This window comes from Rhinopithecus roxellana, chromosome 2 (genome assembly GCF_007565055.1).
Source record: "Rhinopithecus roxellana isolate Shanxi Qingling chromosome 2, ASM756505v1, whole genome shotgun sequence".
Taxonomy (NCBI): domain Eukaryota; kingdom Metazoa; phylum Chordata; class Mammalia; order Primates; family Cercopithecidae; genus Rhinopithecus; species Rhinopithecus roxellana.
In genome coordinates this window covers 77,532,950-77,547,010 of record NC_044550.1, presented here as the reverse complement: position 1 = coordinate 77,547,010, position 14,061 = coordinate 77,532,950, and the positions used below count along the sequence as shown (strand labels likewise).

Here is a 14,061-nt window from a genome sequence, read left to right as displayed (position 1 = left end):
CTCTAAACTGATTGAGACCTGTCTCAGATACTTTTTTGATTTCCAAATATATTTAACTATGGCAGTCACTGCTTCCATGGGTTAAGCTTCAGATTTTAAGCGGGGTTTCTTTGTCTTTATTTTGCATCCCTAAGAGATATGAAGTCTTACATATTCTTTCTCTGCCTTCAGATAGACTGGTTTGGCTTTTGACAACAAACATTTAGGGGGTACTAAGGAGCTTGAAGAGATGGCTAGCTCACAGTGCCTGCCATCAGGAGACACATAGCATGCATTTCTGGGCCAGATGGACAAATGCTCTTGAACCTACTGGTCAGGAGCAGGGAGCCTCACACAGGGTTGGAGGTTTCTTCCAATCTTCTAGTCTAATGGTTAGCCTTAGACCTTTCTGCTAGTTGAGAAGATTCTTTCTTTGAAGCATTTGTTCATACACAAGTAGCCTTATTTAGCGCTTCTTGACAAAATCGATGACTTAAGGAAAATACATTTGACTCTGAAATTTAATTCAACTGCTGAGCTGCCTGAGAATTTCCAGGTGTTTATTTCTAATTGCTCAGTGGCTTTAAAACAGTAACTAAAGGTGTGCTATAGGATGCCTGTCATATGAAAGGTCATTTCTTTCATGTGTCAAGAGTGCGTTGCAGGCATTCTGCAGACAGGATATTATGTGCTGTAAGAGATTTTTTCAGAGACACCAATATTGCTCCTTTCCAGAAATTTGGAACTATCCGGGCAGATTTGATTGAACAGATGAGATTCAAACAGAGACTGAAAGTGATCCAGACACTGGAGGATACTACGAAACGCAATGTGGTAAGTCTGAGAAGTAGCAGGCAGCCTTTGTTGTATTCCTTCTTCACACTCCTGCTGGCTGTGAATTCTGCCTGACAGAACTGAAAACAATTTGAAAGGGGAAAATTAGGGATGTTTCCAGCATGACACTTTTTGAGTTTGTGAAATTCATTGTGCTTAATATTTTTATAGGTACGAACCATTGTGACAGAAACTTCCTTTACCATTGATGAGCTGGAAGAACTTTATGCTCTTTTCAAGGTGAGTTTCAAAGTAAATTTATGCCCATTCAGAGGAGTAAAGCAGTTCACCTTAATAATTCAGTTAGTTCTTGATTTTTCTGTTAAATTAAGGGATAATATAAATAGGAAGCTAGAGCTGAGAGTGCAAAACTCGAGTACTTAATATGAAAATAAACATTCTTATAACCAATTTAAGTTGATGTTTTAGTTCCCTTGCACTCCATATAATATTCTAGTTGTTTACTTGAACCTAAAAAAAAGGTTATTGCTTCATAATACATATTAAAAACAATGGTGATCAAGTTTAAATTCTGCTTGAATTCTTGCAAATGGTGATTTCCTGTGTTAAGCTGTAAAAACACCCTTATATAGTTAGAATAAAGTTGTTTAAATGCCCAAGGAAAAGCATAATTGGTTAAATTTCTGTGATTTTCCTTTTATAATTCCACCTCTACCAATCTTGATTTTTTTTTTTTTTTTTGAGGTGGAGTCTATCTCTCACTCTGTTGCCCAGGGACAGCTGGGATTACAGGCACACACCACCACACCCAACTAACTTTTGTATTTTTCTTTTTTCTTTCTTTCTTTTTTTTTTTTTTTTTTTTTAGTAGAGACAGGGTTTCACCATGTTGGTCAAGCTGGTCTTGAACTCCTGACCTCCGCCTCAACCTCCCAAAGTGCTGAGATTACAGGTGTGAGCCACCACACTTGGCCCCAATCTTGATTCTTAATAAGAAAGTAAAGTATTATGGTCATAAATAAAGCAAAGTACAATTTTTTTCTTTTGGAAAAAAATATTTTTATCATAGGTATCATCAGCATCAGAGGTTAAAATGTGATAATCAACAGGAAAAAAAATTTAAAATATGCCTTTTATACAGGTGCCAATTTCATCACAGTTTCTAATTACCGTCAGAACTAAAATTTGACTGTTTTGAGAATTGCAAAGATAGTACAGGAGGAAATAGAAACGAGCATAAAAACCAGAGTTGAACACTGGTATTCTACTTCTTACAGTCAGAAAATGTGGTTGCTTAGGATTGCTCTTGCTGGTGTCGCCCACTGCCTGTTCGCCACTGGAGGGCACCGCCGTTTTATTTATGTTGGTGTCACCAGTGCCTGGTAAAGTGCACTAGTACTAATACTAGAGTCTCTGCCTTCATAGGTGTTCCAAACGTGTGTGTTGAATTAATAGATAAATTAGTGATCAGTTATCAATATAACACAGTCCCTGCATTCTTCTGATGAGGAAACCGAAGCCCAGAAAGATGGAGGCACTCTGGGTGTCCAGGCTGCTTGGTGGTGCGCTTGGTGCAGCATCAGCATTATCAACAGAGTGGACAGCGGCGCCCTGCCAGCCTGCCTCCAGCACTTGAGGGTGCAGTCTCTGTGGTGTGCCAGCTAATGAATATTTTATTCGTACATGTTAAGCACCTGTAGCTAATTGTTCCATGTAGTGTAAGTTGGAGATCCGTAAGGCAGGAGAAAACAATGATGCAACCGAGATCAGGTTTTTAAGGGATGCTGAGGGCCAGAAGTCTTCACAGGGCATGGGGGCAGGGCCAGGATTCTTGTGGGGATCTAAATGGAAGTGGAAGTAGCAGCTGGAGGCAGCAAGAGCCTGGACAGGTAAGAGAAAGGACTGTGACAGTGTACAGAGGAGGCTGACTCGGGGAAAGCAAAAGGAGGAGGACCAGGGATGGCTGTACAGAAGTCCTGGATCTGGAAGTCATTGAAATCACATCTTTTTTTTTCTTCTTCTTCTTCTTTGAGACAGAGTCTCATTCTGTCACCCAGGCTGGAGTGCAGTGGCGCGATCTCGACTCACTGCAGCCTCTGCCTCCTGGTTTCAAGCGATTCTCCTGCCTTGGGCTCCTGAGTAGCTGGCAGTACAGGTGCCTGCCACCACATCGGGCTAATTTTTGTATTTTTAGTAGAGATGGGATTTCACCATATTGGCCAGACTGGTCTCGAACTCCTGACCTTGTGATCTGCCTGCCTTGGCCTCCCAAAGTGCTGGGATTACAGGCATAAGCCACCAAACTCGGCCGAAGCCACATCTTAACCTGGGCACTGCTGCGCTCTCTGGTCTGTGTACCTTCAGATAACAACTGTGTCATTTGAACCCTGAGAATATGCTGAGGAAAGCACTTTTCTTATACTCAAAACCCTCTCCTAACAGTGTGTTGATAACACAAGTTCCCCAGCTCTATTGAGGACCCAGAAGAACCTGAGGCTCGGTTGGTGTCAGGGATGGGACAGAGTCTCTTCTACTAAAGAATCCAATGTAAAACTTCAGTTATGGACACTTTATGGAATCGTTGTAACACTTTAATTGGCTTTCATTCATTTTCTCAAACATTTATTAAGTCATCACGATATGTTAGTCACCCTGCCAGACTTTTTAGTACTTTAAAAAGCCAATTTCTAGAGCCAGGTACAGTAGCTCATGTCTGTAATCCCAGGTACTTGGGAGGCTGAGGTGGGAGGGAGGAGTGCTAGAGCCCAGGAGTTCTAGACCAGCCTGGGCAACATAACAAGACCCATCACTAAAAAAAAATATATTTTTTACATTAGCCAGGCATGGTGGCACACATTTGTAGCACAGAGGCTGACTGACTTGGGAGGATCGCTTGAGCCCAGGAGGTTGAGACTGCAGTGAGCCAGGATCACACCACTGCACTCCAGCCTGGGCAACAGAGTGAGACCCTCTTAGATTTTTTTTAAGAAAGCCCATTTCTGAGTATTTTTCTGGAGATACAAAGGATTGATGCAGTCCTCCTCCCAAGGAGCTGACTGCACAGGCTTTTGGGTAGAACTTGAGGAGAAAAGGTTAAAGAATGCACCCTAAGGCAGATATCATGGAAAATGTAGTTCAGGGGCCCTTTGCCCTTGTTTCTCTTGAACTCTTTCCAAATTAGCCCTTCTGTTTCAGTCTCTGGGCCCGTAGTCCCCCAGTGATGGTCTGTGGGCTCTCAGCAAGGAACAAGGGAGATGATCTGAAAGGCATGTTTTATCCTAATGGATGTGAGCACCATGAAAGTGCCTGCACCCACGTTCAGGCCAGGTTCAGAGCAACTTGGGATGCTTAGTTAGGAGGAAATGCTTTGGGTAACCTTTGTCAACCGATGTAGCTCAGGTTAAGGGGTTCCTTCCTGGAGTATATCACCAACACCATGCTGCCCACAGAGAGGCTGCTGGGCTCCACTAATGCTCATTCAGAATACAGCTTAACCCAGCAGTCCACTCTGACCTCAGCATCTGCCTTCCTGCCTCTGACACACACTGCCTCCACCCTGCAGCCAGGAATGCAGTCCCAGAAATGCAGTCCCAAAGCCCTGCGGAACTTTGACACCGTTTCCTTTATTCTCTCAAGGTCGCCTTGCAAAAACCCTGACTGGTTCTGCTCACCACCTCTCCTTCCTCCTCTCTTCCCTACTCCCACTCCTCTTTTTAGTTTTTTCACTACAATTCCCAATAAACAATTGTGAAAAGACATTGATCTTCTCTGCTCCTTTTCTAAGGGAGAGCAAAATAGAAAGACAACATACTCACAATTGACTCTTCTCTTTTTCAGAACCCCTATGGAAAAGAGAAAGATTTTCAAAAGTGCTTTTTTTTCCTTCTTTTTTATTATTATTTTTTTAAGACAAGGTCTCTGTTGTCCAGGCTACAGTGCAGTGGCACCATCCTGGGTCACTGCAGACTTGACCTCATGGGCTCAAGCTATCCTCCCACCTCAGCCTCCCAAGTAGCTGGGACTACAGGCATGTGCCACCATGCCCAGCTACTTTTTAAACTTTTTTTTTTTTTTGTGGAGACAGGGTCACAGAATGTTGCCCAGGCTGTTCTCAAATTCCTGGGCTCAAGTGTTCCTCCTCCTGGCCTGCCAAAGTGCTGGGATTATAGGAATGAGCCACTGCACCTGGCCAAAGGTGTTTTTTTTTTCTATTACCAAATTTATTCATGCTTATAGTGAAATATTCAGACAATACAATATGGAAAAAGTAAAAACGAAGTCCTCCTTTTTGTGCTCCTCCTTTCTCCCCCACCTGCCACCCAGAGTTAACTATAAATGCTGTGTGGGGTTGAGGGCGTTCTTTCAGAACTTTCTAGTGCATGCTTTTTTGTGTGGTCTTCCTAAAAGGAGTGGATATTTCTACCAGAGTCACCATGACCTCATGAATAAAGAGGCTGCCTTTTTTCCAAGGGCAGCAACAGGAAGCCCTTTGCTGGGTCCGATCTCTATTCTGCTTGCCGGATGGTTCCTATGCTGACAGTTTTTCTGGAGCTATTTACAGATGTGTGAAATTGGATGACCATGCACTTGTAGGTTGAATACTGTGTGACTGTGATCTTATTTATGTGATTTTGGTGAGCAGGGAAGCAGGGGATTATGTATGATACATGGGACATTACAGCGGGCATTAAGAAACCCAAAATCTCATCATGATTCTGCTTTAACTAACTGGTTGGTTGACCTCATGTGAGCCACATAAAGTCTGGACTTTACTATTGTCACCTAGAAAACAAGGTGGTCACATTACCTAAATTCCTGTCTTTTTCAAGTAGCATTCTATTTAAGCTAAAAAATTTCTTTCTCTTTATAGGAGTTAGTTCTAAAATGTATGCGAGTGTGTAGGTAAGAGGGAAGAGAATGTGGTGGGGTAGAGTTCCCTTTCTTTCTTCACCTACACCCAGTAATTGCAGACCTTCCGGGTGTAAATTGCAGAAATGGTTGGTGTGGAGGCGGTGAAGGGCTGGTCAAGTGGAGGTGTGTGTAGAACTAAGAGACCGAGGGGGCCCTGAGGCTATAGCCCTGCCTCAGGGGATGCACACAGATTGACTTAAAGCGCTTTCCAAACTGGAGGACGGCCATTTCTGTCTGGTATTTGCTGCAAAAGAAGATCCCCAGTGATCATCCATTCTTTTTCAGGCAGAACATCTCACCAGCTGCTACTGGGGCGGGAGCAGCAACGCGCTGGACCGGCATGACCCCAGCCTGCCCTACCTCGAACAGTATCGCATTGACTTTGAGCAGTTCAAGGGGATGTTTGCTCTTCTCTTTCCTTGGGCATGTGGAACTCACTCTGACGTTCTGGCCTCCCGCTTGTTCCAGTTATTAGATGAAAATGGAGACTCTTTGATTAACTTCCGGGAGTTTGTCTCTGGGCTAAGTAAGGACGTGGTACTATTGCATGAGTTGGGATGGGATGACGGAGCTGTGCCCAGTGTCGCCCATGCTGCCCTCAGGGCTACAGAAGCACAAGGGGAAGTTTGCAAACTGATTATAAAATGTGTTTTTCACGAACATCGTATATGGATAAATTGTTGCCTCTACATCAGACAGCCCTCAACACTAGTTAAAAATACATTATTAGAGAAGTCACAAGACAATGAAATGTCAACATAATCACTGAAACCACAGACTGAGATAATTTTACAAGAGACAGATGTTTGGGTTGGTGGATTACTTTTATTTGACCAAAAAAACCCAGAATATTTTATTGAATATATTATATGTAATTGCATAAAACATCTATTTCATCATAAAGTTTATATGTAATTTCATAGTTTCATAAAACATTATGAAATGTTTTTAATAAAGTAGCACCACAGCAGCCCCGCAGCCTAAATGGAAGTCTTTTCTCTCCCTTTTGCTGGGAGGAGGGACTTCCCAGCAGGAGCAGGCCCAGCCTCACCCCACACCTCACCACAGCATGAGGGCAGCTACCCATCAGCTCCCTGTCTGGCTTGCTCACTGCCCTACATATGACTGCCTTTTTGGACTCTTGTTCCTTTTATAACTGGGCACAAAAGCTGCATGGTAGTGGAGCCTGGCCCACCTGACGTAAGGTTGAGAGTATAGCAGGCATTATGCCAGAATGAGGTAAGAACAATTTTTTTTAAATTCTAATTGTGCTACTCTATGACCTTGGGCCATATGCTTTAAAAAGAAGTACCCAAGGAAGGAGAAAATGTCAGGCATAGAGCCAGCATTTCTAAAGAACATCTTTAATCTCTAAGAGTTATATCTAGAAGACATAAAGGCCAGAGGAAGCTGATGGTTTTTTATTAAAAAGGGAAGGGATGTAGGTAAGGTTCTTTGAGGTTAAAACAAAAATTGTGTAAAGCGCTAATCTATACGCTTAAAAGAGGAGACATGGGAGAACTCAACGTTTATTTAGAGTGCAGATACTGTTGTGATACTTTAGAACTTTTACTATATTAATCCAAACAGCAGCTCTTAGGTGTAATAATGACAGTAATAGCTGACATTTATACAGCATTTATTCCATGCCTGACACTACCCTAATGCTTTTTATGTGCACAATTCATGTGCATTTAATTTGTCTAAGGGCATGCAACTATAAAGTTTGTGTTTGATACCAAGTACCCAAGAGGCACAGTTTGTGCTGTTACTCTTATGCTTCATTACCTACCTGCTTGCTACTATTATCTCCATATTTAGCTAAACAAATAGAAGCTCAGAAAAGTTAAAGTAACTTGTTGGAACATTAATTTTTAGCAAACCAGTAAATATCTGTTATTGAACTGAATTGAGAGGCACAGCTAATACATGCTGGACCCAGGATTCAGCCAAGGGCTATCTGTCCTGAAAGCTTATCCTTTTCTCACTACTCTCTACTCAGGATAATAAAAGGGCGTTTTTTAGGAAGAAGGAGGCAGTATTAATTTTTAATTACACAAGTGATATATAAGTACAGTGTGCTTTTTAAAAACATGGCACAAATCAGATAATGCTAAAGACCTCTTCGACCCTATGCTAATCTTTTTTACTTCCAAGGTAATTACTGATTGTCATATAGGTATCCATCAAAAGAGATATTAAAAAAAATACCTTTGGGCAAAAATAAAGAGGAGACAAAAGAGACAGTTTCTACATGTAGAAAGTGACAGAAATAAACAAAAATATTTAATTTACTTAAATTTAGTCAACTCCAGTAAAGAGAATACTTTTTAAAATCTTCAAGAAGGAAAAAGCAGCTTGAAGTCCAGCATAGAGAAAACACTGGAAAAGAATATTTAGACTTCAAAATGCAGTTGAGTTCCTGGGCAAAGTAAACTATACCCCAGATTAGTGGGAGAACTCTCAGATGTGATTGCAGAGCTGTTGTCAGTTACTTTGGTCAGTTATAGTTATGGAGATGGGCAAGTCAAGCAGAAATTAGAAATTCTGTCTGTGTTTAAAGGAACTAAAGAATGGGCCGGACCCTGTGGCTCATGCCTGTAATCCCAGCACTTTGGGACGCCGAGGTGGGCGGATCACTTGAGGTCTGGAGTTCAAGACCATCCTGGCCATCATGGTGAAACCCTGTCTCTACTGAAAATACAAAAATTAGTCAGGCGTAATGGCAGGTCCCTATAATCCCAGCTACTCAGGAGGCTGAGGTGCGAGAATCACTTGAACCTGGGAGGCAGAGTTTGCAGTGAGCAGATATCGTGCCACAGCACTCCAGCCTAGATGACAGAGTAAGACTCCATTTCAAAAAAAAAAAAAAAAGAAAAACTAAAAAATGAATTCCGAAAAACATGTATCAGTAATTTTATATCAATCCCCGGAGAGATCCCTCTAGAAATTACTGAACAGATAGATGGTGTTTGTGGAATTAGAAATGAGGGGTTTCAGGCCAAGGCAAGTGGATCACGATGTCAGGAGATCGAGACCATCCTGGCTAACATAGTGAAACCTGTGTCTACTAAAAATACAAAAAATTAGCTGGGCATATTGGCAGGCACCTGTAGTCCCAACTGATTGGGAGGCTGAGGCAGGAGAATTGCTTGAACCCGGAAGGCGGAGGTTGCAGTGAGCTGAGATTGCGCCACTGCACTCCAGCCTGGGCAACAGAGCAAGACTCCCATCTCAAACAAAGAAATGAGGAGTTTCTGTCAGAAGCCATAAATTAGCTGTATCTCTTTTTTCCAACAGTGTGGCTGAAACTTATTGTCTATAAACATAGCATAATGAGTTGTGATGCAGCGGGTCATTGGATAAATAATTCATTATCAATGGAAAAGGCAAAAGTATATGGAAATTGGTGATTGTGTAACTGGCTGAACACTGCACCCAAAAGTGGGATGGGTAATAAATTCATTTCAACTGAGAGAGCATTCACTAGTACCGTTGGGCCCAGTATTTGGATTCTTTGTGCTTGCATCCTTATTTGCACGATAGAGTTAACCATTAAAACTAAATGAAACAATTCAAGTAAAGTTCCTAGAAGAGTGTCTGGCTAAAAAAATGTCAGTTATGATTGTCACTATGATTATTACTCATTCTCCTCTACCACACTCAGCAGGCACCTTGAACCATGAAGGCAAAGAACACTTACTTACTGAATGGGTGGGGCCACATGAAGGCAGAATAGAGAGCCAATATGTTAGGTGACCAAAGTAGGTTTTTAAAAATTGTGATAGCGAGAAATTGTAACTGAACCCAGGTTTGGCTGCTCACCGCTTGAAAAACAAACTCAGGAGATGAGAGTTTTTTGGGTGGGAGGAAAAGCAGGTTTATTCTGAGAGCCAGCAAATTGCGCAGATGGCAGACTAGCATCCTAAACTACCATCTTAAGTCAGTACAGATTTTAGGCTCTTTTTGTGTTAAGGGCAGGGGAATGAGAAGCAATTGGGATCAAGAGGTGACAGACAGCACAGACATCTGGGCATCTGCAGGGGTCCGAGAAGGTTGGGAACTTCTTTGTCTTCAGTCAGATTATAATGCTACTATGAATCTTTAACAAAACAGTTTTTTGCACACTTCTCCTTCAATTTCAGAGTTAATTTTTTAAAACTACATGATTGCTGTTTTTGCATATTATCTTAGTGCTCTAAAATTATCCTAGCCTACATGAAGGTAAAGGTCCCTTAAACAAAACTTGAATTAGTTATGTTCTTTTGCTGTTTCACTGTTGCAAAATGATTGGTGGAAAAACAGATTTTGGTAAGGATAAATATAAGTTCTACATTTAAAGAAATAATTGTTAAAAGAACTAGCTAGGATGTCTGCATGTAGTATAATAATAGTTTCCTGCATGGAATCTAGAGTCAGACAAATCCAGGTTCAAATCCTGGACCTGTCACTTACTTATGAACCTTGAACAAATTACTTAACCTGAATAAGCCCAATTTTTCTTATCTGTAAAATAGGAGTAATAATTGTGCCCATTTTATAGAATTGTTATGAGATATAAGTGGGATTATACATATGAAGTAATTGGCACAGGGCTTAACACAGAGTGGATGGTTAATGTCTGTCATTATTTTCATGATTAGTTTTATTAATCATGCAAACATCTGGGGTTTTAGTTAACCATGTGATCATTAAGAGTGTGAACAGTTGAATTCACACTTAGGCTATACTAATGGAAGAGTCAGGAACAGTTCCACTATTTCCTGGAGTGGCCAAGAGGCTTCTGAACTCATTCCAGAGGGATATTGATTGAGAAATTAACACATAAGGTAGATGTGGATCATAATAGGGAAGGATATACATATCACATCAGATGAGAAAATTAAAAAAATGGGAGAGATCTAATCTGAGAAGATAAAGTTGCCCCAAAAGCATAAGCTTAAAGAAGACAGGACAGCTGTTCTTAAAATCTGAAGGATTGTTGTGTGGAAGAGATGAGACACCCATTTTGTTTGGCTTTAAAGAGTGGGATAAGAGAAAGAGAAGTAGTTCCAAACCATTTTTGAGTCATGGGCTCTTTGAGATCTGATAAAGACTATGGACATTTTCCTTCCCCAAAGTAACATATGCACATAAATAAAATTTTGCATTTTGAGGGGTTCATGGACTTCATAAAGTTGAGACTACAGGTTTTAAGGGTCATTAGACTAAAAATTACAGAAGAACTTTCAGTATTTAAAGAATATAGCTTGGAACTGAATGCCTCTGGTTGTACTGAGTTCCCCATCTTTGAGAGTGTTTCAGCAGATGCTGGAGTCCTGTCTCATAGGGGTGTGTGAGAGGAGATCCTACATTAAGTGGAAGGTCAGACAAGATAACCCCTAAGGTCCCTTCCAACCCAGATTCTATGATTCCTATTTTTCTTCTTTTTCCAAATCTCATTTATCTTTAGGCACTCTGAGAATATGTATTTACAAAGGATTTTCTGGTTCTAACAATAAATATGGACTTTGAGGGGCAAAGCAACAGGATTCTTCTGATTGAAGCTATGGTGATATAATGACAGATAGGTTCAGACAAATTAAGGAAATACTTAGGAGCTCAAAAACAATTAAAAAGGATTTCTGGAATGAGTAATTTGGAATGATATCAAACACATCTTGAAATTATTTCTGAACTCTTAATAGTTATTTAAGATGTTGTGACCCAATCACATGACCTTTCTCATTACTAAAGCTAGTTTGTTAGGTGCCAGGCACTCTTCTAGGTGCTTTATATGTTTTAACACTTTTAGTTCTGACATTTCATGGAGTCCTGACATCAAGATCACTGGTAGAATCTTCTAGTACCATCTCACCTTACAGAGGGGAAATCGAGGTACAGAGAGTTTAACTCTCCCAAGAGTACATAGTACATGCAGAGGATTTGAAACCAACCATCCTGGTTCCTGAGCTCTTAACCCAAATAGGTCCTGGCCAGGCCTTTCACCATGCAGTGTCTTGGTTGCAATGTGTATGAAGTAGACTTTTTAGGGGAATACTAGGCCTGGAGATTACTAGCACATGTGATACATTTCACATTGGTACTTATGTGACTTCTAGGTGCTGCATGCCATGGGGATCTCACAGAGAAGCTCAAACTCCTGTACAAAATGCACGTCTTGCCTGGTGAGTGAGCTACATGGAGCACTACATGTGTCTGTAACCATGACCTGGCTTGAAGTCTCTTTTTTAGGTGTAACCTGATTGTCCTCTTTTTGATATACACAGTCATTCATGAGTCACTAAGAACTAACGGAACCATGACAATTTCCATAAGTTCTTGAATCAGCATGCACTTGATTATATGGTCATTTACCTGTGTGAAGAGTGAGTTGTGGTAACAGAAAAGAGCAGGCAGGCATCTGCAAGAGAAAGAATAAATAGCACTTGGTAACACCTGGGATACAAGGATTGTGAGAGAGAAAAGGAACGTAGGAACATTGACAGGAACAAGTGGGGAAAACGGTGAGGTTTTGAGTTCAATTTTAAACAAGGTTGGTACCAGCTGGGATCTATCTAGCAAATACTTTTAAAAATGAGATGAAATTGACACTAACAGTAGAGGTAGGATAAAACTAGATTTGGGAATTCTCTTTATAGCATACGGTTTCCTAAAATTTTGTTGATAAAGCGTTATTCCATACAACTTGGAAAATTGTTCATACCACAGAAAATATGAAGGAACACTTTGGTGTGGGGTTGTTAAAAGGGAAGATGGAGTTAGAAAGGGAGTGACCCCTTCCACTAAGGTTTAGAGACAGTAGGCACTCAACGCCCCCCAGTGATGTGACCACTAAGGTTTAGAGGCAGTAGCCACTCAAGGCCCCCCAGTGATGTGACCACTAAGGTTTAGAGGCAGTAGCCACTCAAGGCCCCCCAGTGATGTGACCACTAAGGTTTAGAGACAGTAGGCACTCAAGGCCCCCCAGTGATGTGACCACTAAGGTTTAGAGGCAGTAGGCACTCAACGCCCCATCCCACCTTTGTAACTTTAGCCTTTCATCCCCACTTATGTCATTTCATTTAATGATTAAGCATACTTTCACTGGTTCATGGCCCTACCAATATGAGAATTATGTTTCCTCCCCTCCCTAGAGCCATCCTCTGATCAAGATGAGCCAGATTCTGCTTTTGAAGCAACTCAGTACTTCTTTGAAGATATCACCCCAGAGTGTACACATGGTAAGTGACTTTTCTCACCAAAGATACTATATTTGTTTTCTACGGAGCCCTCCGTTATTGGAAAAAGACTTTCCTCCAAAGCTAGTCAATCAAAGATGTATGTAAATAAGGTTGCCTAATTGGTTACTTTCCTTTCCAATTTTTGAGATTAAGCAACTATTGGGCAGCAGGTACCTCGGCCCACTGAAGGAACTATGTACATTATTTCCCAGTAGATTAGGACACTTGTGTCCTGTAGAGTTATATGCTTTGCTGCCCTCTCTCTGCTAGGATCAGCCTCATTAATAATAATATCCTGTTAGGCAGCCATCCAGAATTGGAACTAGCATTTCTGTCAGAAAGCATTCTCTTATATCTGTGTTTGCTCTGTAGCAGAAATTAGCAAACTATGGGCCAGGGGCCAAATCCAGCCCACCACCTAGGTTTTATAGCCTGTGAACTAAGAATGGTTTTTTACAGTTTTAAATGGTTTTTAAAAATCAAAAGTAAAATATTTTTGCCACATGAAAAGTATATGAAATAGAAACTTCAGTGCCTATAAATAGGTTTGTTGGAAGACAGCCAAGCTCATTTATATATGTATTGCCTATGGCTGTTTTCATGCTGCGGAATTGAGTGGCTAAAACAGAGACAGTATGACCTACAAAGCCTAAAGTATTCACTGTGTGGTCCTTTACAGAAGATGTATGCTGAACCCTGCTCTCCATGGACGATAGGTCTACAAAGATGTGATTCAACTCATATATGTCTCCAAATTTATATATTAAGTCATATACTGTTTTGTCTTACATTAATCTAGCATTGTCTTTTGGCTTGCTACTGTAGTAAGTTACCCACCTTCTAATTCATCATTAGGTCAACTTTATCAACTCACCTAAGTCCAAAAGTAAATGTAGGCTTCTCCTGGGTTCTTTTGCCTCTTAAGTTTTGCCATCCCCAGATAAGCACAATATAGAGCTGCTTTTAGACTGTAAGCACCAAAGTGATTTTTGTAGAGGGAGTAAGCCAGGCTCAGTCTTATGACTGGCAATACAAGTTGAGGGTAGGAGCTTTGGACAGAACACTAGCTATGTATATTGTTATCTAGGTGAGTGCAGGGGGGTTCCCATGTGAGCCTCAGTTTCCTTGTGTAGAGAATGGAGATGACACTATC

The 14,061-nt window shown here is 41.1% G+C and overlaps 1 protein-coding gene across 1 annotated transcript in view; it reads left to right on the top strand.

The window, feature by feature from the left end:
• Positions 1-14,061, top strand: part of TBC1D9 (TBC1 domain family member 9) — a 139,312-nt gene that overhangs the window by 119,775 nt on the left and 5,476 nt on the right. The window contains exons 14-18 of the mRNA XM_010355931.2: positions 715-813; positions 985-1,053; positions 5,971-6,211; positions 11,787-11,852; positions 12,822-12,908. Coding sequence (XP_010354233.1) covers positions 715-813; positions 985-1,053; positions 5,971-6,211; positions 11,787-11,852; positions 12,822-12,908 — 562 coding nt within the window. The remainder of the gene's footprint in view (positions 1-714; positions 814-984; positions 1,054-5,970; positions 6,212-11,786; positions 11,853-12,821; positions 12,909-14,061) is intronic.